The 26,303-nt window shown below is 41.1% G+C and overlaps 1 protein-coding gene across 19 annotated transcripts in view; it reads right to left on the bottom strand.

The window, feature by feature from the left end:
- Positions 1 to 26,303, bottom strand: part of CADPS2 (calcium dependent secretion activator 2) — a 315,634-nt gene that overhangs the window by 170,590 nt on the left and 118,741 nt on the right. For all 19 annotated transcript variants that reach the window (XM_064142033.1, XM_064142028.1, XM_064142027.1 and 16 more), the window contains exons 4-6: positions 22,574 to 22,654; positions 19,264 to 19,500; positions 15,630 to 15,751 (exon numbers count right to left, since the gene is read on the bottom strand). In XM_064142033.1, the coding sequence (XP_063998103.1) occupies positions 15,630 to 15,751; positions 19,264 to 19,500; positions 22,574 to 22,654 (440 nt within the window). The remainder of the gene's footprint in view (positions 1 to 15,629; positions 15,752 to 19,263; positions 19,501 to 22,573; positions 22,655 to 26,303) is intronic.

The following is a 26,303-nucleotide window of genomic DNA, read 5'->3' as shown; positions in this document are numbered from 1 at the left end:
AATGGTCATGGTGGAAGCATTAAGCAGGATTATGTTCATGCTGATTGGTTTTGTCCATGAATGAACATGAGGTACCAAATAATCCAGGCAGATTATTATGGCATTGAACTCTGAGCTGTAGACTTAACCTATACAAGCATTGCTGCTAATAACAATTTGCAATGTGCATTTTCCTGTTTTGTCAGTGCAAAATGAAGTGTTGTAATAAGAATGGCCTTACTGTCCACACTTTGTGATGTCAGTGCTAATGAACACATTTTTGTCTTGTTAAAAATAAAATTCTGAGCTGTAAAGATTGTGCCATGAATATAATGAGATGTTTATTAAAGGTGATCCAAAACGAGGGAGACAGACTGAGGTGTACATAAGCTGGTCATCAAATACACTTTATTGTTATGAAATCAAATTCTGTTTGTGCTCAAGACCTGTCAGCTTTCAACTACGAAAAAATACTTTTCTTTCTGTTTTAACTTTCAACAGCACTAACAGTGAAATACTTTCTGCAAGAAAAGAAATCCTAGAGCTGACTTTTACTTAGAGGAGCAGGTGAATTTGTCGGTTGTAAAATGGTTTTCAATGAAAACAGAAGAAAATCATAGGTGACATTTTGATCTCATTTGAGTCAAAGCATATTGCAGATGATTTATTTCAAGATTGTTCTGCTATGGAGATACTGGATTGTGGCAGGAAGAGTGACAAGGCAGAATAGGTGAATTAATTCACCTAATTTCTGAAACAGCTTTCTAGAAAAAGTATATCCTTAACATAACTTATTGCAACTTATTCATAAATGACATGAATGAAGGAACAGAATGCATCCAGAGCAAGTTTGCTGATGACACAAAACTGAGAAGAGTGGCTGAGATTCCAGAAAGCTGTGCTGCTATTCAGCAAGATCTGAACGAACTGAAGAGCTGCACAGAGACAAACCTAAGGAAGTTCAGCAAGGGCAAGTGTAGAGTCCTATGCCTATGGAAGAATAAATATATGAACCAGTACTGTTTAGTAGCTGATCTGATCTGTGCAAAAGGATCTGGGCATTTTGGTGGACAGCAAGTTAATCACAAGCCAGCAATGTGCCCTTCTGGCCAAGAAGGCCAATGGTATCTTGGGGTATGTTAAAAAGAGTGTGGCCAGCATGTTGAGGGAGGTTCTCCCTCACATCTACTTCGTCCTTGTGATGCCGCATCTGGAGTACTGTCCCCAGTTCTGGGCTCTCCAGTTCAAGAGAGACAAGAAATTACTGGATTGAGTACAGTGGAGGGCTAGGAAGGTGAAGTGGAACATCTCTCTGGTAAGGAAAGGCTGAGACACCTGTGGCTGTTTAGCTGGGAAAAGACAAGACTGATAGAAGAACTTATCAATGCCCCAAAATATTTAAGGGGCAGGTGTCAAAAGGATGGGGCCAGACTCTTTTCAATGGTGCCCAGAGATAGGACAAGGGGGAATAGGCACAAACTGGAACACAGGAATTTCCACCTAAACATGAGGCAAAACTTCTTTACTTTGACAACAGTGCAACAGTTTTGTCAAAACACGCCTGGGTCTCATGCAGTATTTAAATAGTAAAATAATTCCCATTACTGTCTGCTCTTTTTCAAAATCTTGCTAGCAAAGTAGTCAGAATTAACAATGATTTCAGTGCTGAATGCTGCTGTCACTCACTGCACTGTCAGCTGCAGCCCATGTAGCATGCTTGAGCCCTCTAAAGGCACTGGTTTTAACTCTGAGAAAAAAAAATGCTGTCTCTTCAGGCTCTCATTTTATCACATTACTTTCTTTTGCATATCTATTCTTTCTGTTTTCACCTACTCACTCTTTTTACTATAAAAATTACAATGATTTTATGTTTGATCATGTTCAGCTTCAAGCTATACTCTTTTCACCCTATTTACACCGCTGTCAGAAGTATGTGGGCTAATATCACAAACAGAGTCAGACTTCTTCACAGAAGTTGTTTTCCTTTCACTGTGAATGTGCTCATTACCAGAAAGGAGGTGAATGTTTATTTCAGGTAAAGATTTATCACTGTCACAGAACCCTAAGTTTATTTTTCTACCCTATTTTGGATCACATTAGAAGGAAGTTCTTGCCAGAGAGAGTGATTGGCATTGGAATGGGCTGCCCAGGGAGGTGGTGGAGGCACCGTCCCTGAGGGTCTTCAAGAAAAGCCTGGATGAGGCACTTAGTGCCATGGTCTAGTTGACTGGATAGGGCTGGGTGCTAGGTTGGTCTGGATGATCTTGGAGGTCTCTTCCAACCTGGTTGATTCTATGATTCTATGACTTCATAAACTGGAAACAGCAAATTTCTCTCTCTCCTGTTTTCCACTCTAATCATGGTCTCTGTTAGTAAAAAAACCCTTTTCTCTATGGGGTCTAAAATCTCCAGTCTTAAATGGGAGTGATTGTCATAAAATTTATTATCATTAAGTAAACATCCAGGAATTCTATTTCAGCCTTACTTACTGGAACATTTTCTTTATGACAGATTACCAAGTCTACAGAATTTTGCACCATTAGGAATTGATTTCCCTCAGCAATTAGGAAATCTTCTCCTTTATGAAAACAGCACCAGAGTGTATTGGTCTATTTTGCCTACTTTTGCATCTTTTGAGGTGTGATCTTTGGTTTATATCTACTCAATAAAACTACCTCATGATGTTTCTTAATTCTTTGTTAAGAAAACTGTTTCAGAAGACCTCATGCTGTCATTTACTTCCTATATATTTAGGGACATGCTGCAGAGCTGGAACGAGCAGGAACACTCACCAAAAACAGTTAAGTGTCTGACTGCTCCACAGGATTAAGAGATTTACCAGCAGTTCACCCTTGCACACCTCAGAGCCAGACTGGCAACACAATGTTCATACCACTGCAACATCTCCCTATCTTAAGTATTTCAAGGATATGTACAGACTTTGGTGTTTCTACCTTGTTTAAAAACATACTTAAATGGCAGAAAGTCAGGTATCTATAATCTGTCCACAATAGACTATAACATAGCTTTATTATGCAGCATCAGTAACTTAGTAGGGCAGTGATTAGTCCTTATATGCAACAGTACAATCATTATTTTTTTCTCCCATCTATCTCTGTGTATATATATATGTTCTCTGTTACATCAGTGGGAATCTGAACTCATATCTGAAGCCACATGGGAGTTTGTGTCTTTCCAAAAGACTTAGAATGTGGTTTAAGTAGCAAAGAAAAAGCCAAAATTTTTTGTATTTCTCTGTTTAAAAATTAATCATCTCTTCTGATGGAAGTACAAGGAGCAAAATTTCCTCCACTGGAGCAAGGCCATTAAACTGGAGCTGAAAGTAGTTCTAAACAAGTCATAATGTCCTTTTATGGCAAAAGTACAGGCAAGCCCCGCACTTTGCTACCTCACCTCCCAGAATGAGAGGACACAGCCTCAAGCTGCGCCAGGGGAAATTTAGGCTTGAGGTGAGGAGAAAGTTCTTCACTGAAAGGGTCATTGGACACTGGAATGGGCTGCCTGGGGAGGTGGTGGAGTCGCTGTCCCTGGAGCTGTTCAAGGCAGGATTGGACGTGGCACTTGGTGCCATGGTCTAGCCTTGAGCTCTGTGGTAAAGGGTTGGACTTGATGATCTATGAGGTCTCTTCCAACCTTGATGATACTGTGATACTGTGAGAGAGGCAACCACAAGAAGTAAGGGTGACGTTTTTCAAGGTCATGGAACAAGACTGACACACTACCAGCCAGGATTAGCCACTGCTACATACTGCCAGGCAGGGTTAACCATTGCTACATCCAGCATTGTTAAAACTTGTGAATCCTATTGATTGAATGTTATTCAGCATTTGTGTGACATTTCAAACCTTCAAAATGTTGTACGAGTGTTGAGAAACTGACAGCACTTTGATGAAGCAGATAGATGTTGTCAATTCAGTCTAAAGATGTGGGAAAACAATTCTCAAAATAAACTGACATACTGAGCCTGCACAGAATACCAGGGAAGCCCCAGGAATCAAATGAGAGAATTTCAGTGTTCTATCTGGCATTAGACCACTTCTCTTTTATTCTGAAATATTTTTTACTCTTCTTTCTGACTTAATGTTCTTACCAGCTATCCACATTCCTCTGCCTTTGTTTCTGTTGTCCTCCTACTCTCAATCTGCTGGTACTGCTTTCAAGTAGGCACATTAGCCTGTAGACCCACATCTTATATGCTATGTAGATATTAAGAGATTTTAGGATCTATTTTTCTTCATCTGTTCTGTATTCCGAAAGTACTGGACCTCTTAACACCTCTGAGGATCAATGCACATGGCCAGCAAAGAAGAGTCTGCCAGTGGTGGGGCAAAAAACAGTTTTCTGAGTGTCATGAGCATTTGAGATGCCTGAACCAGCCTGAACAAGACTCAAAAGCCAAAGATTCTTTTTTTTAGACCTTGACCTGCTAAACAAACCCCAAAACTCATACAGAGTTATGAAGCAGAATCATAGAATGGAAGAGACCTCCAAGATCATCCAGTCCAACCTAGCACCCAGCCCTATACAGCCAACTAGACCATGGCACTAAGTGCCTCAGGCAGTCTTCTATTGAACACTCCCAGGGATGGTGACTCCACCACCTACCCAGGCAGCCCATTCCAATGCCAATCACTCTCTCTGTGAAGAACTTCCTCCTAACATCCAGCCTGTACTTCCCCCGGCACAACTTGAGACTGTGTCCCCTTGGTCTATTGCTGGTTGCCCGGGAGAAGAGGCCAACCCTCACCTGGCTACAACCTCGTTTCAGGTAGTTGTAGGGTGCAGGTAGAATTGCTCCATCAATCATGCTGGTACAAGCCACAATTTATATTACAAGAGCATGCATATTAATAGTAAGAGTTCATTAACTTAGGTATTTTCCCATTCTCCACCCCGGTTCTTCAAAAATGTGCATCTGGTCTGTAAAGCCCTTTGTCAGCACTCCTTGATTTTTCTTTTACCAGCCTTTGCCTTAAACTTCCTCTCCACCCAAAGTAACAACCCAAATCTAAATAAGTAAATAGTCTATCTAGTCAAGTGTTTAGCAGTTATTTTGAGTGCACCTGTATTCCATTGCTTACAACAAACATAAGCAAACTTTGGAAAGGTCTCTTCAAACCAAGATACTAAACTGGTGTACTTTGAAAATGTAAAGCGAGACCTTCTGATCAGACTGCACTTCAGAAAAATCCAAAGGAGTTGTTCTCGTGTCAGCTACTGCCCACAAACAATACCTACACATTTTCCAAAGGCAGCTACAGATGACCTTGAACAAAAAATTCCAAATCCACTCCACCAAAGAATTCCAGAAAGAGACTTGAGGTAAAAATTGAGATAATCCCACCCTACTCCATCTATTTTTTTCTGTTTCACTCACCATCATCCCTCTACATGATCATAGAATCAACCAGGTTGGAAGAGACCTCCAAGATCATCCAGTCCAACCTAGCACCCAGCGCTAGCCAGGCAACCAGACCATGGCACTAAGTGCCTCATCCAGTCTTCTCTTGAACACCTCCAGGGATGGCAACTCCACCACCTCCCTGGGCAGCCCATTCCAATGCCAATCACTCTCTCTGGCAAGAACTTCCTCCTAACATTCAGCCTATACCTACCCTGGCACAACTTGAGACTGTGTCCCCTTCTTCTATTGCTGGTTGCCTGGGAGAAGAGGCCACCCCCCCACCTGGCTACAATGTCCCTTCAGGTAGTTGCAGACAGTAATAAGATCACCCCTGAGCCTCCTCTTCTCCAGGCTGCACACCCCCAGCTCCCTCAGCCTCTCCTCATAGGGTTTATGCTCCAGGCCCCTCACCAGCTTTGTTGCCCTTCTCTGGACACTTTCCAGCACCTCAACATCTCTCTTGAATTGAGGGGCCCAGAACTGGACACAGCCTACAGGCTGCCTTTGACCCAGCCAGAGACCATCTAATAACAATAGTATGAGGCTTAGCCTGACAGAAAATATTTTTCTTCTAAGCAAGATTTAATTGGCTTTGGCTCAACACCACACAACTCATTGCCAAACGCCTTTCAGTTTGAAGCTGTATCACACATCTATAGGTACTTGAGCACAATGTCAGAGGACACTTATGTCCATCTGTGAAATATTAGTCATATATGCTGTGGATTGGTGGGAATGAGAAACAGATATATGATGTATCTCAAGCACTGTGTAAACAGCCTTTCTCCAAGCCCTGATTATCATTGTGAAAGGGTGTTTGAGCCAAAAATCACACATATCTATCTACGTATCTATGTATCTATCCTACACCACTCTGAGCAATGCTTGCTGCATGACAGAAGTGGGTGTTTCTGGGATGCTATGTAGTTTGTAAAATTCCTTCTTCCAGGGTGAGAGGCTGGGCTTTCTTTTTCTGGTTTCCATTGTTTTGTGCAGGTAGCACGGCACAGGTTCCTGCATGGATGTTTTGGGGTATTTTCCTTGTTTGTTTTTAATTTATACATCCCCCTTCCCTCCCCCTTTTGGTGTAATCTGATATTCTCAGAATACAGGATCCACCAGATCAAAGGAGGTTCTGCTCTCCCTCTACTCTGCCTTGGTGAGACCTCATCTTCAATACTGCATTCAGTTTTGGACTCCCTAGCTTAAGAGGGACAGGGATCTGCTGGAGGGTCCAGCTGAGGGCTACAAGGATGATTAGAGGACTGGAGCACATACCTTACGAGGAGAGGCTGAGGGACCTGGGACTTCTTAGTCTGGAGAAAAGAAGACTGAGAGAGGATTTAATAAATGTTTATAAATATCTGAGGGCTGGGTGTCAGGAGGGGGGGGGGGGGACAGGCTCTGCCCACTTGCTCCCTGGGATAGGACAAGGAGCAATGGATGTAAGTTGCAGCACAGGAGGTTCCACCTTAACACAAGGGGGAACTTTTTTACTGTAAGAGTCACAGAACACTGGAAGAGGCTCCCTAGAGAGGCTGTGGAGTCTCTTTCTCTGGAGACTTTCAAGGCCTGTCTGGATGCATTCCTCTGTAATCTGAGCTACATTGTATGGTCCTGCTCTGGCAGGGGGGTTGGACTTGATGATCTCTTTGAGTCTCCTCCAACCCCTGACATCCTATGATCCTGTTAGTAGCAAATCGTTTGTGTACCTCATCTGAAACTCTCTACTTCCCTTCTGTTATCCCACATAAGTGGAGGGGAGAGAGAGAAACAGAGAGAGGGAGAAGGAAGGTGGGAGGGTTAATATCCTGACTCTGAACAGAGAATCTATTAATTGTATGGCACTCATACCACTGCCTTTCTGCCTCGGGTCTAAGTCAAACAGCAGAAGGTGTTGCACCAAACCAGAACAATTTTTCACAAGTGCAAACATCATACCAGAGCAGAAACTCTGGTTACTTTCAGTCCATTATTAGCATGCTGATCACATAAGAGCAAAAAAAATAACCAGGACTTAGCTCGAACAAACAAAAAGATTAGGAAGGAAAAGCAAAAAAGGAGATGTATCCTGGAGGCAGAAAGGTTATGCTTATTGCTAACTATTGAAATAAAGCAGAGATTACAAACAACTTTAATAATGTCCTTCCTTCTCTTACCCCAATTTCTTCCATGAAATACTTGATCTTACAAATGAACATTCCCTTCTAACAGCAGTAGTTTTCAGAAGTCCCTTAGGTAGATAGATTTAGGGGAGCATATTTTGGGAATTAATTTAGGCTGCAAGGACCCTTTGGAGGTTATCTAGTTCAAAACCTGTTCAGAGCAAAGCCAGTTACAATCAGGTTGCTCAGGTTATTATCCAGGCACGTTTCAAATTTTGTATTTCTTTTAATGTGAAGAATCCATATGCAAGTTATATTTGTGTGACATGAGAGAGTTCAAAACTCTCTTATACAATATGAAATAGTAATCAATGGCAGAATATACCATAGAAGCTTCCTTATTTGAGAAATCGCATATCTTTTTCTTGTGGATATCATATTGCTTTTTATATTTGAATCGATTAGGTATAATTTCTTTAAAGAACAAGCAATTGACTGGACATAAAGAATAACTGAATAAAATTATTGTCTAAATTTTCATCCGAATCTGTACTTCTTTTGTGAAACTGTTCCATTATTAGTCCAGAATACAGGCTGGGATAAAAGTCTACTTTTTCTTTTCCATCTTTTCCTTTGCAGAACCAAGAAAATACCAGATAATTTTCTACTGGCAATTTCTTTTTTCTTCTTCACAGACAAATACTAGACCAAGATATAATATATTTGCTCATACTATCCAATTTTTGAAAGGTAATTTCTTCCACCCTATTTTGTGAATTGCTACAATCATGACAATTCAAAATAGAAAGACTTACTGACATATGACAAGGTGAAAGGCATGAGGATGTTTACTCTTTAAAGATGCAAAGATGAAGAGCCATTATGCAACTCAATCATATCTAGTTTGTGCAAATAGATAACCTTTTTTTCCTGTCACAATTCTTTACTCTTTGTTCCAAAGTACTTCAAATTCCTTTCTTCTCCCACCCCCCAAATCCCCTCCCCACAGGTTTGAATGGGAGAAGGAGCAAAATCTGCTTCCCTCCCCTCCACCCTGCGGGCTTGAGGGGGCCACAGCAAAAGGCACTTTGCTGTGTGTGGGCTGAGCCATGTGGAAGCCCGTTCTGGAGTTGGCCTAGTGGCTGGCTGCCTTTTCCTGCCCAGTATAAAATGGTAAATGGACGTTTTGTCTAGAAAAGCTTAAATAGAGCAAGGGAGAAGGGAGGAGGTTCCTGCCTTGAAAGTTCCTGCTTTGAGAGTTCCTGTTCTGAAAGACTCCTGCCTTGAAAGAGCTCCTGCCTTGACAGAGTGCCCGTCAGGACAGGTTCCTGCCGTGACAGAATTCCTGTTCTGGACTGTCCCTGCTTTTGGATGGCTCCTACCTTTTTGCCTGGCTCTTGGTTTTACACCGTCCCTGCCTTTGGATGGTTCTCCTCAATTTTGCACCATTCTGTGCAAACTTGCAGGCTTGGCAAGCCCTGGGGTCCTTTGAGGGAGCTGCCAGTGGCACTTGGGCATACTACTCTTGGACTATATCAGCAGGCAACTTCCTTCCTGGCTGCGCAGTTGGGCTCTCCCCTGCCACTGCGAAGGCAATGTCGTTCCACAATTATCCCATTTGTGGAAGAAGTGCTTAGAATCATAGAATCAACAAGGTTGGAAGAGACCTCCAAGAGCATCCAGTCCAACCTAGCACCCAGCCCTAGCCAGCCAACTAGACCATAGCACTAAGTGCCTCATCCAGGCTTTGCTTGAACACCTCCAGGGACAGTGACTCCACCACCTCCCTGGGCAGCCCATTCCAATGCCAATCACTCTCTCTGCCAACAACTTCCTCCTAACATCCAGCCTAGACCTACCTCGGCACAACTTGAGACTAAGATAGAGTAGGAAGGAGATGAACACCAAGCTAAGCACAGTTAGATCAGACACTATGAAACTGCAATCTCATTATTCCTCTGAAAAAGATCCCATGTGTAAATAGACTGATTTCAACAAAAAAGCAGCCAGGCATATAACAGAAAAAAGCCCCACACCTTAAGAAGAGTTGGTCAGCTTGCTAACAACACACTGATCATCAAAATAGTTGTCTGAACAGCAAGCACTTGTTCTGTTCTCCATTTCTTCCTGTTTAGTCTCTAGTTTTATACTTAAGTCTTGAAACAAGAAGGCAGGAACAAAGCTGTAATTCTATTCTTTCTCCCATGTAATAGCAATAACACAGATTTCTGCACACATAAACAGTATCGGGAGTGATTACTGAAAACTAAAAGTAATTGAAGTATTACTGACAAAACTTAATCTCATTTATGCAGATATCTTGAATACAAAGCAGTGGCAGGTGGAAAAGATAAAAACAAACTAGGTGTGCCTTGGCTTTTCTTGCATACTGTAAGTCTGTGTTGCGCAATCACAAGTTAAGTGTGCCCTATCGATGTAGAGTTGTAGTTATGATCATTGGTTTGTTTCCCTTAATAAAAAATAAAAATTACAAAATTGCAGGGCATGTAATGAAGAAATAAACCCATCTGATGCTTGGAGCATGATTGCCACAGGGTATAAATGTTATCGATGCTTGAAATGCCATGTGCTCAAAATATTCTACTAAAAAAGTCTGACCTCTTTTCCTGTTCTTAAAGAAAAGTTCTGTATTTGAGAAACCAAGGCACTTTTTCCCCTCTTTTTTTTTAGCTGTTATAGAAATGTTTTTGAAAGCAATCTTTATGTATCCACTAGTATATTCAAGAGAGATGTTGAGGTGCTGGAATGTATCCAGAGAAGGGCAACAAAGCTGGTGAGGGGCCTGGAACACAAACCCTATGAGGAGAGGCTGAGGGAGCTGGGGGTGTTTAGCCTGGAGAAGAGGAGGCTCAGGGGGGACCTCATTGCTGTCTACAACTACCTGAAGGGAGGTTGTAGCCAGGTGGGGGGTGGCCTCTTCTCTCAGGCAACCAGCAACAGAACAAGGGGACACAGTCTCAAGTTGTGCCAGGGTAGGTCTAGGCTGGATGTTAGGAGCAAGTTCTTGCCAGAGAGAGTGACTGGCATTGGAATGGGCTGCCCAGGGGGGTGGTGGAGTCACCCTCCCTGGAGGTGTTCAAGAGAAGACTGGATGAGGCACTTAGTGCCATGGTCTAGTTGACTGGCTAGGGCTGGGTGCTAGGTTGGACTGGATGATCTTAGAGCTCTCTTCCAACCTGGTTGATTCTATGATTCTAGTACTCAAAATACTTTATGGTATTAACGATGGTATAATATTGCCTGAAAATAACATGAGCAGCATTTATTGTATTTGTGCAATCTTGACTGAAGTTTCCTGCCTCCTCTGGTCAGACACCGAATCACAGGGTTTTGGTTTGGGATTTTTTGTTTTTACATACTTCTAATCCTGGTTCCCTAAACATTTTCTCATGCAAGGTAAGATCTTTTTCTATGGCATAGATATGTGACAACAGAATGCCACTTGTAGAGATAAAAGATAGCACGTTTCCTTATTTTATCTTTAGGCATGATTACACATACCCAAAAGATGACACTTTCAAGAAAGAACACAAAGCAGTGATAAGAAAACATGCAGACACCAGACTCCACAAGACTAAAAACTAAGCCACATCAGTAACATTTTAAACATTAAATTAGCACTTGATTTTGCAAGATGACCCCCTGTGGCAGCACAGCAACAAAGCTATGCAAAGCTTCACGGAACTGAAGGGGTTCTCTGAAGGCTCTGCTTACTGATCTCTGGAAGAAAAGGTCACAGGCTATGCTGGAAGGATTTTCAGTAAGGCTTAAAGGCAGGAAACAGCTGGAAGGAATGAAGAAATATTTCACAGGCAGTAATAAAAATTTTATAGGGCTTTCAAGTCAAGCTAAATAACTCACTCATCTGTAAAACTGCCCAAGACTTAAGCTCAGTCCAATTATATTGTTCTATAGAATTTGCATTTTAGAATGACCATTAGCTACTCAGTAACACACATACGAAGAGTGCTTTATTTAGCTTGTTAAAGAAGAAAATGAAGAACTTCAGTATAAACTCACAGAATTACTATTCCAAGCAAGAGAATTCAGACAGGGGTTAAAAGCCTTAAGAAATCAGAAAATATTTCTTACTGATAATAATTGTGCTCTCCTCTCCGGAATTCTAGTTAGGTCTCTCCCCTTTAAGAAGGAACACTGTTTCTAATTTCCTTATTACTTTTGGGGGTAGCTTTCAGGGACTCAGAGGAATACTTAAATACATATTCATAAAAACAATTGAGAAAATATTCAGCATTTTTGAATAGTGGATAAACACTGAATTAAGTCTCCACTTGACTTGTGCTTTCATTAATCTTCATTTTAAGGTTAGATTGGTTTGCACTTCACTTGGAAGCATTTAAGTATGTCATTTTCTCCTTTTTACTATCAAAGCTTTTGAAACTACGTGCACTGATGTTGCACAGATGACAAAAATAGGCACAACTACTTCTCTATACTGCTTTTTTTCCACAAATATAGCTACTAGTCCAAAAAGATATACCAGTTACAGAAGTCTTTCTTGACAAGCACATGATTCAGAGTTCTTGCCAGCAGTCTTCTGCAGTAGGCTGGTGGTAATAATTCACTTTTCATCACTGTCTCATTCAACACTTAGTATGACAGCTTTGCTATCCTTTTCTATCTCCATGTCCTATATAAAATCTGAAGTTGTGTTCTCATTTATCTGGGATTTGTCAGAGGAAATACATTTCTGTGAGTGATTTGAAGAGTTGAGCTGAACTATGGTTCTGATTATTTCATTTTTTTTTGCAATGAATTTTGTGTTTTCTCCCCCAACCTCACTGATTATTATCCCAGTAAGGAGCCAGCTCCAGCAGCAGAAAAGTGGCAATACTCTAGGGCAGCCAACACCTTGATCTTTTTTCTGTATAAGAGAAGAGATGGACTGACTGTGCTTGCCCAGCTGGTTTCTGGCTTCTACTTACATAACTTTGCCCACTGCTGCCAGAGAACCAAAGGGAAAAAAGATGCATTCCTCTTGCCAGTAGTAATACCATTATTTAATATCAACAGAAGCAGAAAGTCACTTCAATTTTCACCCCCTTCAATACTTCCTCTTTGCAGAAGAATATCCAACCCTTCCTCAGTTACTGGCCTCATCACTCCACCAGGTCTATATCGCTCATCACCTTCCCCAGGGAGGTGGTAGAGTTGCCATCCCTGGAGGTGTTCAAGAAAAGCCTGGATGAGGCACTTAGTGCCATGGTCTAGTTGATTGGACAAGGCTGGATGATAGGTTGGACTGGATGATCTTGGAGGTCTCTTCCAACCTGGTTGATTCTATGATTCAATAGTGAGGAATACTGAAATAAGCAGAAGGATGAGAGAGGCAGATGATTGCATGGGGCAAGAAATGCATTGGTCATAAAGATAAGAAAGATCTTAGAAGGACTGTGACACAGGATGGGATTGGAAAGAGAGAGATGCTTTAAGTATTCTAAAATCTGAGGACTCCTCCCTGCCTGTAGCAGTATTTCTTAGGATGTTGTCCACTAGCTTAACTTTCTGATTAAGCTCTTAGATCCTTCTGCCACCAAGCAAAAAACAAGGAATATTGCTACTGTGAAGAAAACATGATTTGGCTCTACTAGAAAAATTAAACTGTGGATCAAAGGATGTCCCATTTCATAGGCAGATCCCACCATCTTCTTTACTATTAGCCCAGCTTGCTGATTTCATGGTTGTCTAATATTCTCCTCAAACTCCTCTCACAAACTGTATGTTTCTATATACTCATAGTCATACTGCATGTCACATCTCATAGTTACTCCTGGAGAACAGTACAACCCAGAAGAGCACAAGAACTAGAGAGATGTTAGAACTCTGTCAGCTGTGCCCCTTCAGGGTACATTCTTTTGGAGGACAGTAGGTCAACAGCACCAGTAACTCCCAGTGATGTTGAGTTACACCACTAATGTTCAGCTTACGGCATCTCTTAGAATGGCAAGAGTTGGAAGGGAGCTCTGGGGATCATCTGGTCCAGTGCTGATCAAGCAGATTCACCTGCAGCAGGTGACAAATGTCATTTGATAATGTCATTAAGACATCAGCAGCAAAGGACAGCTACGGATATATCAGCAGCAGATCCACATTTACAACAATCAAAACAAACAACCCCCCCTAAACAAACCCCCAAACAAAAAACCAAACCAAATTCCCCCACCCTGAGTACCCCTCACCCATTTGCTGAAGCAGCATGATATGTTTTCTCTGTGTTTTTCACGTTTTTGCTGTTATGTTTCCCCACCTTCCTTGTACTTCCCAAAGCAGCATGTGCTTGGTGCTGCCTGTTTCTTCCCCTGCTTAGAACAATTAGAAAACAATCACAGCCCTTAACCTCAGGCTGTCAAGAGCTGACTCTCAATCATCTAACCTCTAAAGATGTAGAATTTTTTTCCACACAAATCCATATGAACCTGTTTCATACAATACCTCTTGTACAGAATAGCCCATAACCTATCTGTCTCCCATATCTAATCAACTCAGATTCATTAAGCCTGAAATCTGCTAAATCAGTTTACTATCTCAGAGCAGGTCCATTTTCTAGAAAAACTCCACTTCTTGTATTGACTTCACTGACTTTGGAACTTCTTTTTCACAAAGTGACTATTCTGACAGGTAGGAAAATCAGCTAATCTGTTATTAACTTTTACTGGATGTATTTACACACCAGGTATACCTTCTGATTGGTTTTACAACCTTTACCTTAACCTGCAGCCCTTAGTATGTAGTAAGTAAACCATCAGCTGACCATGAATTATCCCCATCATGCTTTATTCATAGTAGGCAATGGCTGGGGCCATGCACTGCAGGTAACAGTTTGAGAGTAACTGAGTTAGAAGACAAAGCACAGCTTGGGTATGTGCCCTCCATGAGAAAGCCTCGCAGCTCCCTGGGGACCCTGGGCCACCAGAGAACACTTGCAGCATGCCCACAAATGAGCAGGGAATGTTCCATACGCACTTATGACCTTGCATATATCTGTGTGAGTGTTGTGCTATTGTTGATTTTCAAAGCTTTGTATGTACTACATGCAAATGATAAGACTATGATAAGATTCCTATGCTCTGGAGAAGGAATGCAGCTGAGGACTGTGCCAAGTGAATTTTACATCTTACTTATGAGTTCTGCAAAGCTGTTTGAATATATTACTGGGCTAGGCTGCTAGGTTACTTGAGAAGGAAAATTGCTGCAACTAGGAGAAAGTCCATCAAATTAGATCTCCTCCTCCTCCCAATCCCAGAAGAGGCAGAAAAAAAAATCATCCATGCTTATAATTCCTCCTAACAGAAGCCCATACTTACAGACTGCATGGCATTGAGACTACAATCTCAACTCCCTTGAAAATGTTTTCTCAGGTACTGTAACAACTGCAATTTTTAAATTGTCTTTCACAAGGCACACTATGGTGCCAGTAAAACCCAACACACTGTCTGGAAAGTTATCTATAAAAGACTCCAAATGACATTTTAACAGAGAAAAAAGTGTTTGAAACCAGTGCACAGGTCAACGAATCAAATGAGAAGAAAAATGACACTTAATTTTCTTCCTTTCTGTTACTCTGACTAGTTCAACTTACAGATGGCATGATGTTTTCTCCCCTTCAAGTCAGTTTGTTGACTGACTCCTTCAAAAATTAATTGAAAGAAGTGGATTCCATAATTTCAAAAGAAATAGGCTCAGCAGGTGAGGAAGCTTTGTCAAGATTGATTACTGAGTATTGATTTCCCACCTATTGTACCAGTTACACTCCACCAGGCCACCTGCACATTAACCTAGAATCCATAAAATCACCTCAGGCTAACATCTATTGAGAGGTTTGTATTTCCTGAGAATGCAGTCTTTAGCTCCTTTCCTCACACATACATTCAACAGCATTCATTTGGAAAGCAACCACTTGGTACTTTCCCATAAATAATTATTGGGTTTATTTTCAGGAAGAATAACTACCCAGGAAAAAAAACTCATCATATAATCAGATGCTGACTTAATTGTAAATACTGCAAAGACAGTTAGTTAGGCTTTCTTGGGATACTAAGGAAAGAGATGCTGGATGAAGAAACAGTAGCATGGCTTACTGTGGCCTGGAAGCTTCTGCCTGGTCCGTCTGAAGCTTCTCACCACCTTCCACTTCCATGGTGCAGTAGACGATTCGATTGGGAGCAACTGACTTCAAACCTTGCACCTCCATTATAACAATCTGAGGAAAAGAAAGAAATAGTTTATCTTTCAGAAAATATTACATAGCACAGCTAATGCTGTACTAAGCTCCATGCAGGTAAAAACAAAAAGGAAAAGAAATAAATCCCCCCCAACCCACTCAATCAAATCATCACAGAGAGAAGAGTTTTAATTTTGTCTTCTTTTATTTTTTTCCCACATTTTGTCTTCTTTTTTTCCACTTTGAACAAGGTGTAGCAGGAATTGAAATATTTGTGCTGTTTCTACTTGAACTACTAAAAACTCACTCCAAACATAATTTAAATGCTAGTAGCTGAATTTGAGACTAATGTCTAAAGGTTAAGTCTAAATCTTAATACATGAGTAAATGTGTCTTTTAAGCAGTCGTTTAAGGATAGAATGAACAGGTTGCTAAGTAAACTGTAGCCTGTAAACACAACAAGTAAGTATACTGATCACATCTTGAAAGGTTAATCGTGATGCTGTGACACCAGAGGTTGTAACCCTTGAATCTCAGAAATTATTTGGTGATGTGCTGAGCACGAGGCAGGTAGAGGACTGCTATCAGTTGCTGCATTTTTTTTCCTTGTCACTTAGCTCTTTTCCTTCTCCTAGCTCAGTACCTGCAGTCAGGTTCAGTGTGCATATGGGGGATGGGGCTGAGCTAGATAAAGGGAAAAAGTCACCTCTACCAGCTGCACCCTGAGTAATTTCCTCACCAGGGAAATTCAGAGCTTGGCAGACACCATAGCTTTTCAGCTCCTCTACAGTACTCAGAAGATCCAAATGCAGCCTTACTTCAAACGCTGTCTGCCTTTTATAAACCTTACAGTTTGTCACAGTGTGAAATTACTGGAATTTTTACACTTCAGATGTTTCTAACTCAGAGGTTTGAGAAAAAAGTCAGGTTTCCCTGCTTGCTTTGGAAAAGCTGTTTTCCTTTCCAGCCCTGTTTGGGTCTACGAGAAGAAACTGGGGAAAATGTACTCCATTTAATCAGCAGAGAAGCTGCCCTCAACTGAACTACACAAAAAAAATCAGTGTTTTTTTCAGTGTTTCAGAGGTGACAAAAGTAATAATTGCTTTTGGTCTCAATAGAGGCAATTGGTTTCTTAGGTCAGCAATTAACTAACAAATGATTTTGCTACTGTTTGCATGTTTGCCAATTTCTTTCCATTCAAGATTTCACCTCTAGCTGCAAAATCCTTTGTACCTTAAAACTCTCAGAACTTTAGTAATAGTTAGATGTCTTGTAAAATTGATAGTTTGGTAATATTACAGTCAGATGACAAACATTGATCATTTAGAACATTTGAAAATGACTCGTAACTTGTCAACACTGCCTGGTATGCTTAATAAATAATAACAGCAGTTCAGGAAGAATAACGTGATCATCTCTCTTTTCCATCTTTTATAATCCAAGAATTCACAGAATCACAGAATGTTGGGGGTTGGAAGGGATCTTGAAACATCTTCTAGTCCAACGCTCCTGCCAGAGCAGGATCACCTATACCAGATCACACAGTTATGCATCAAGGCAGGTTTTGAGTATCTCCAGTGAGAGGAACTCTACAACCATCCTGGGCAGCCTGTGGCAGTGTTCTGCCACCCTCACAGTGAAAAAAACTTTTTCTCATGTTTCCATGGAACCTTCTATACTTCAACTTCCACCCACTGCCCCTTGTCCTATCATTGGGCATTACCCAGAAGAGCTTGGCTCCATTCTCTTGGCACTTGCCCATTACATATTCATAAACATTAATAAGGTCACCCCTCAGTCTCCTCCAAACTAGAGCCCAGATTCCCTCAGTCTCTCCTCATAAGGGAGATGTTCCACTCCCTTAATCATCTTTGTGGCTCTGCACTGGACTCTCTCAAGCAGTTCTTCATGCTTCTTGAACTGAGGGGCCCAGAATGGGACACAATATTCCAGGTGCAGCCCCATGAAGGCAGAGTAGTCGGGAAGGAGAACCTCTCTCAACCTACCAACCACAACCCTCCTAATACAACTCAGAATGGTATGGGGCCCCTTGGACACAAGAGCACATTGCTAGGTCATGGTCAACCTTCAAGTAGTTATCAGAGTGATCAGTGGCCACAGAGAGGTCCTTGTAGCTAATACTGCCTATATGGTCTTTCCACATGCCAAATGGATGTCCTTGTTGAATGTAGACTTCATATTTATTCATTTTTATCCTGATCTTTCTTTTCCTTGATTTTCCAATTGCCCAGTACATTTGTCCTTGGCAGCAATTCTGGATGCCAGCAATGGAAAAATGCTGCCTTTCTTCAGGAAGGAAACTGTCACTAGTTAATTTAGTAGCTCTTCAGCTGATAACAGCTTCCTAAATATTGCTTGCCTATTTCTGAAACTGTCCCACAGCTAAAGAACATAAGCAATTAAACCTTCTCCTACTGCTTGGATATTTTATTTTACAAATTTCTGAAAACAGGCTATTTGAGAAACAGCCAACTTGTCAAACCAGTCACTGCTGCTTGCAGTGATGCCCAAGGGTGCTTCTTCCCTTAGTCAGCAAAGTCTGTTCCCACCAGAACATTATAAATGTCACTAAAACTTTTTGCTGTTCTGTCTTAAGAATAACTTGGATTAGCATCATGAACCTCAGCCACTTCCCCCTTGCCATGAAGGTTTCACTGACCTCTTCTACTCTTTCCTAGTATTTAGACATATTACTGATTTCCTATTTGCCCACGTGCCCGAGCAGCAGTCACCTTCAGGGGGGATTTTGCTTGCTACCCATAATTTAGTCACAACCACAAAAGCCATGACATGGATAGCATTATGTGCTATGCAAGAAACATGAAAGTGTGCACATTCTCAAAAAAATAAAGTAGTATGTCTCCAAGGAACTGCAACCAGCTTTTTTCATTTGCCCATTTGCACAGAAAAAGAGCTTATCTTCTATTTTTCAGTTAACTATCACTTCAGCTGCTTCCTTTTGCCCTCCTATGTGCTGATTTAGCCTCCCAAGAGGCTGAAAGCACATTCTTGTCCAGCAAGAAACTCGACTTATGTGGTTAACATCATGTCTGAAAACAAGAATCTGTACTAAAAACTGCTGCAGGTAGAGCAACAGTTTGATCCTTTGCCTTGCACATGATGAAAAGCAGTTACTAACCTTGCAGAACATTTATGTGCTTTCTTTATCATTGATGGTGAAGGAAAAAAACTAAGAAAGTTAAATGACCAAATCTAATAGTCTACATTTCTGATGTCAGAGGGAAAGAGCTGTAAACAAAGCAAGTCTGATCCAAGTTTACTGAAAATTACATCCATCATTTTGTATATGATGGCTGTTTCTGTCTTTTACTGTGCTTTTCTCCCAAAGATCATATATTAAGTATGCACTAAAAATTATTTCTCTCTAGAGGCATAAAGGAAGCTTTTATTTTTCTTACATCTCTCACCATGAAGGAAACTTGGAAGACAGAACATTTTCAAGGAGCTAATAATAAAACAGTACCAAGACAGAGATGACCTAGTGACTTTTAGGTGAAATATGTGATTACCTCTAATGTGAACGAGAGGACAACATCAGATTTTGACAGCTGAACCTCATTTTCATCTCCTATGTCCAAGAACGCAGAGTTCTGTGATCGCTTTAACTTCTGCAGTTTAAATTCTGCCCCACCTTTAGACACTGGAAGACTTTCCAAATTTGCCATCAGCAAATTCACCGACGAGCGCAACTCTTCTATATACATGTTCTCCATTTCTCTTGTTACAAACTTTGGGAATTTTCTTTCCTTGGAAGAGGTATTTTAGAAGTTAGGCAGGGAAAAAAAAAATCATCCTACATTATATATCATATCATATTTATTTATTCACTTTCTCTCAGTTAAAAGATATTAATAAAAAAAAGAGTCTTGATTATTTAAAACATTAATGGAGAAGGCTAAAACCATCCCATATATAGCTAGCTTTTAAAAAAATAAGTGTAATTTCAACTGAGAATTCCATCATATTCCTCAAATATAATGGACAAAATAAATACAATGCCAGAAGCAAATCATAGAATCAACCAGGTTGGAAGAGACCTCCAAGATCAGCCAGTCCAACCTAGCACCCAGCCCTAGCCAGGCACTAAGTGCCTCATCCAGTCTTCTGAACACCTCCAGGGACAGCGACTCCACCACCTCCCTGGGCAGCCCATTCCCATGTCAAATCACTCTTCTCTGGGAAGAACTTTCTCATAAGATCCAGCCTAGATCTCCCCCGGCACAACTAGAGACTGTGTGCCCTTGTTCTGTTGCTGGTTGCCTGGCAGAAGAGACCAACCGCACCTGGCTACAGCCTCCCTTCAGGGAGTTGTAGACAGCAATGAGGTCACCCCTGAGCCTCCTCTAGTCTAAACACCTCCAGCTCCCTCAGCCTCTCCTCATAGAGTTTGTGTTCCAGGACCCTCACCAGCTTCATCACACTTCTCTGGACATGCTCCAGCACCTCAACATCTCTGTTGAATTGAGGGGCCCAGAACTGGACACAGTACTCAAGGTGTGGCCTGACCAGTGCTGAGTACAGGGGCAGAATAATCTCCCCTGCCCTATTGGCCACACTGTTCCTGAGCCAGGCCAGGATGCCATTGGCTCTCTTGGCCACCTGGGCACACTGCTGGCTCATGTTCAGCTACTATCTACCAGTGCCCCCAGGTCCATTTTTTCCTGGCTGCTCTCCAGCCACTCTGTCCCCAGCCTGTAGCGCTGCTTGGGGTTGTTTTGGCCAAAGTGTAGAACTGTGCTTAGACTTGTTAATTCTCATCCCACTGGCCTCTGCTCACCCATTCAGCCTGTCAAAGGTCCTCCGCAGGGCTCTCCTACCCTTCAACAGATCCACACCTGCTCCTATCTTGCTGCCTCTAGTTGTGTAGAAACAGTCTTCTGCCCCTCTAAATCATTTACCCATAAACTCAGATTGAATATGTACATGTTAGATATTTCTAATACATGTTTTAAACCCCTCAGTTGGCAATAAACCTTAAGTGTTACTTTCTTATACTTTATTAAATGAGAAACTGTCCACTAATAATTGCATTATTTAATTTAATTACCATGCTACCAAAAATAAGTCACCACTATGACTTGAAACCCCCATCATCATTCATATCTATTTTTAATAATGGGTCATTTGTTTTGAAAGTAATGCTCAAATGTTACACAAGGGATTGTTTTAAACAGAGGTGCTAGAGAGAACTTAGTTGCTTTTTACCTCTTTAGGGGTTACATATTAGTGCTTAGATACCATGAGGGAACATATAAATGTATATAATGCATACATGAACAAGGTCAGATCCAATTTTAGGCACAGTTTCTCCTGACACTGAATATAGAGCAGTTCTGGAGAATATGTCACTCAAGCTTAAACAAAACCAAATGATTTAAAACCACATTTTAAATATGAATGAGAAACAAATACTAGTCCCCATATATTGTCTAACAGGCACCTTGCACCTAAACCAGACAATTGTTATTTTTACAAGGAGTTACGAGGAGTACCATAAAAAGTTTCACATGAAAACCTTTACAGATTGTCTCAATAATGAAAAGCAATCAAGCTGACTGTGACCCAAAAGAACTTCAGCAAGTCAAGTGGTCTGGCTCATTACTGCATTACAGTGCCAGTGAGTTATAGATTGAAAAGGAAAAAAGTTACTTACAGCTAAAACCCAAATTTACAGGGTAAGGTTCAGTTCAGGGACACAGTCTCAAGTTGTGCCGGGGGAAGCACAGGCTGGATGTTAGGAGGAAGTTCTTGCCAGAGAGAGTGATTGGCACTGGAATGGGCTGCCCAGGGAGGTGGTGGAGTCACCATCCCTGGAGGTGTTCAAGAAAAGCCTGGATGAGGCATTCAGTGCCATGGTCTAGTTGACTGGCTAGGGCTGGGTGCTAGGTTGGACTGGATGATCTTGGAGGTCTCTTCCAATCTGGTTGATTCGATGAAATTCTATGAAATCTAGGGTGCTCTATGCCAAATCCCCCTACCCATTTTAGAGTGTTTCTTAAACTATACCTTATCCTGTGAAGATCATTCAAATAGTAATATTCCACCCCAGAAGAGAGAGAAGATAGACTGGTATTATGTTGTTAAAATATCTTTCTACTTGTTAAGATGTTTTGTTCACTCCAATGTAAAAATTAAGGACTTTGATACTGCCTTTTGCTGTATATTTTTTATGACTATAATCTTCCATGATTTAACATGACACTACTAAAATATGTGGAGGACTTTATTTCTTTAAAATCTGAATTCTTGTAGCCACTTCTTCACAAAACAAGGGCGAGGATCCTCCATAATAGCTCTGAGGCATAGAAATCTCATCTCCCACCCACCCCCCCCGACCTTTTTCCCTTTTGAAGATGGTGAATTTGTAACAAATTGCTATAGCACACAGCATTTAAAAAAACTTAAGAGACACAACAAAAATAGGGAGGCATTCCTACTGCTCTTCAGTATATATTCACAGGAATAAGATTACATTGATTTGAGAAGTCTGAAGAACACATGCTCCAGCACAGCACTGGAACTCTGATTGCAACGTATGGGAATATACCCCAAAAGAAAGACAGTGGGGACAGATGTGAGACACTGATCAGCCAGGTCTAGTGGAAAGTGTCCCTGCTGATGTCAGGGAGACTGCAGCTAGATGATCTTTCAGGTGCCTTCCAAACCAAACCATTCTATGCATATGTGTACACTAGCCAGACCATCTTCAGAAAATCCTCTCCTCAGCCTTAGAGTCAGAAGCTGGAAACCCATGCTATGTACCATCCCACTTGATCTTATATGGAGAGATGATTTTGGTACACGAAAGCAACTACTTACCCTTGCCATTTGTTCTGCCAGTTGTAGTCGTCCATCTAGTTCACGTCTGATCTGGGCTGCTTGCTCATCTCCATTATCCAGCTTGGATAGAGAAAAAAACCCAAAGCTAACTGTGAGAAATATGCACTGCATTTTAACTGTATAGCAAGCAATGTAGTTAAAAACAAGACAGCATTCATTTAAAAATGGTTTAGTCACTAATCCTTGAAATAGCCTTTATTTTTTCTCACTCTGAAATGGGGAACCATTCCTTTTACTAACAACTTTATCAGCAGAGATGGGAACATCCTCAATATGCCCAACATTTCTTATTATATGATATTTTAAGTTGCTTATGTAAGTGATGTAAGTGTTCATTTCTGAAAGACAGAGTGAAGTTTTCTACTCCAATTTTCTGCTGTAACAATTTAAACCAAAACACTCCATGGCTTCTGAAGAGAACACACTGATCATAGAATCATAGAATCAAGCAGGTTGGAAGAGACCTCCAAGATCATCCAGTCCAACCTAGCACCCAGCCCTAGCCAGGCAACTAGACCATGGCACTGCCTCATCCAGTCTTCTCTTGAACACCTCCAGGGATGGTGCCTCCACCACCTCCCTGGGCAGCCCATTCCAATGCCAATCACTCTCTCTGGGAAGAACTTCCTCCTAACATCCAGCCTGTACTTCCCCCGGCACAACTGGATTTATCCATAATAAGAAAAAATAGTGACCATCTTGTCAAAGAGCTCTAGCACCATCTTGTTTTGATGCAAGGATCAGAAATTCAGCAGGGTCCATCTGTGAAGATCAGCTCAACTCTGGCCAGTTACGAACCTTTGAAAAATCAACTTCGCAGCAGTCAGGTTACAAACAGCCACAGAAGCTAAAGCAGATTCAGCATTCAGACACATCTTCCAAGATGTGCTGCAGTCTGTCTTGAGCATGGATGCAGTCTAAGCTCCTCGGATTGTTTGCTCATTTAAAAAAGATTCTAAGTTATCAGTTGGAAGTCATTATTTGGATCAACAGCATGATATTGTGCTTGACAAACTTGCTTAATTTCTGTGCATAACCGCGCAGAATAGAAATACATCTGAATGAATTAACAGTTCTCTGTTTTAACAGGTTGAAAAAGACTGCATGCATTGAGATTCCTATTTAAATAAGAACTTTAAAAAATAAAAAGCTGTAACATATCTTTGTGCTTCAGAACAAAAGAAAAATAGCACAGTGGCAAAAAAATCTGGTTAAAGTGCAAGAGCGACTTAAGCTAAAAAAGGTATGAATGCTGTCCAAAGGTATTGCACTGAAGCTCCTGGCACTTACATGCATCCTCTAAGTACAAAGTGAGTCAGATATCTCGTATCCAAGAAACAAGTTTAAGTATGTATGAGTACTGACCTGCTGCAAATTGTTCTTTACATTCACAAGTGTTTAAGCTAACTGCCAGCTCCTCCAAGTGACTATTTCATTAATATTTGGTTAGCTTCCCCGCAGCTTTTCAATTCACAGTAACATCAGTGTGAAACTATGTTTACCTGCCCAAAGGGATATAAATTTCTCTACATTTAATGACTATCTCAACAGTACATGTATCTTAGGACTTGCTCTTCTTTCTGCATCACAAAATCCAAAGTCTTTTCACTCTGTGTGACAGTAATGGTAATGTTTTCTTTGTAGTCTGCCACAAGTAACCAAGACTCAGCCCTGCTGAATGATAGGTTATTTGTGGATGCCCACATAAGGTAACCTGCAGGGTATGTCTTTGACTACTGTCTGTCAACCAGAGCAACAACTGTCAACCTACACCAAATAGAATAAATGGCTTGGATTTAAGGCATGGTGATAATACCATGCTGAAAAAAACAAGGATTTCTGGAAGTAACTAACGGCATGTGGCAGCAATGCTGGAAGAGAAAGTGAAGGCTGGAGAAATCCTAGTGTTCAAATCTGGTTGTCAATCAAGTAAGCAGCAAGCAGATGACAGTTGTAGCAGATGCAAAAAGCAGCATTTTTCAGATTGTTTTTGTTCCTGCTCTTATTTGACTTTACAAAAAATTGGATTTTTGTTTCAGACAGACCTGTTGTCTCTAAGACCTGCAGGATTTATTCCTGGTCTTGTCTTTACACGGGTGGAGTTGCTCTAAAGGAACAGACTGGAGAAAATTAGCATCTACAGTGTTATGGAGCCATTATACACTGAACACAAAAAGCCTGCAGAGATTGCCTAAGCTTCTCAAGCTGGTGAACCAAGATTAGCAGCTACATATGTAAAAGAATCAACAACTTCCAGGTCAGGCTAAAACTAGAGGACCCAGCCCCAGTCTGCAACAGTGGGGACTTTTTGGACACGCACTCGATAGGACTTCTGAAGAACAAAGGTGTGACAGAAGTAAATTGCTTCAACTTCCTAGAGAAGAGAAAAACCATATTTGATTAAAGGGCAGGATGTGTCAAGCTTTCTGAATGGCTCTGCTGGACCTTTTCATAAACTTTCTACCTTCTGTTTCACAGCAAGAAAGACACAGCTGTAAAAGGAAAGAAAAGGTAGGCACTCCTCTGTTTCAAATGAGCCTATGCCATTTAACTTCTATTTTAAAGGTATTTTTTCTTGCTTGTGTGTAGAGTGTAGGGAGTATTCATTTTAGCTTCATAAAACAGATTAATAATAAGGTATGTAAATGCATCACACAAATGACTATACTAATGGCTGACCCTGTCTGTGTGAAGGTGAAATGAGAGGACACAGCCTCAAGCTACGCCAGGGGAAATTTAGGCTTGAGGTGAGGAGAAAGTTCTTCACTGAGAGAGTCATTGGACACTGGAATGGGCTGCCCATGGAGGTGGTGGAGTCGCCGTCCCTGGAGCTGTTCAAGGTAGGATTGGACGTGGCACTTGGTGCCATGGTCTAGCCTTGAGCTCTGTGGTAAAGGGTTGGACTTGATGATCTATGAGGTCTCTTCCAACCTTGGTGATACTGTGAAATCCTGTGGATTTCACACAGACCTCTGCAAAAAACAAACTTTAAACACTCAGTTCCTAAACTTCCCAACTCACTCCTTCTCCTAGTCAATGTACACAATAACAACAAATTGCTATTTCTGGCAAATTAACTCAGAGGTGGTAGAGAGCATGTGCAACACAGCATCAAAGTAAAACATAAGAGCAAGGATGTCAGTGAGAGAAAAATCTGTTACTGGTTAAAATAAAGAGAAGGAGAAGCATCCTTTTTTGAAATTTCTCTTGTGGAGTACCAGTACAGATATTTTCAGTTGATTGTAAATCAAACTCAGCAACTACTTAGAGCATTCCTGTTTCCAATTTGTTCACAGCCAGCAACCTAATAAAAACGAATATGTCTAAAGACCATATAAAATGTTCAAATGTCTTAAAGCACCATGAGGCCTCACAGCCTTTTCTTACCTATTTTACTCTACTAAGGTATGTGGTTGCCTTTCAGACAATTGGCTAAACTGATCACTCAGTTTTCCTGCAACACTGTGCAAGCACAAACCTCAAACAGCAGTTTGGATTAATTAGTTTTAATACAAATTCTTTATGGCTGCTATTATTGTTTCACTCCTCTCCCCTTTTATATGTTTTTTGTTTGTTTTTTTTAATGGTAGCAGCAGTTTTCCAGTAATATAAATATTGAAACTTGAGTAAAGGGGGAATATATGAACAGACAAAGCAATTAGTGTATCACTTTCTCTCTAGCCAGCATTGTTAGCAAGTAATACTGCAG

Source organism: Pogoniulus pusillus, chromosome 4 (assembly GCF_015220805.1).
Source record: "Pogoniulus pusillus isolate bPogPus1 chromosome 4, bPogPus1.pri, whole genome shotgun sequence".
Classification (NCBI taxonomy): Eukaryota; Metazoa; Chordata; class Aves; order Piciformes; family Lybiidae; genus Pogoniulus; species Pogoniulus pusillus.
The sequence above is the reverse complement of the archived record's forward strand: the minus strand, read 5'-3'. Positions and strand labels throughout refer to the sequence as shown.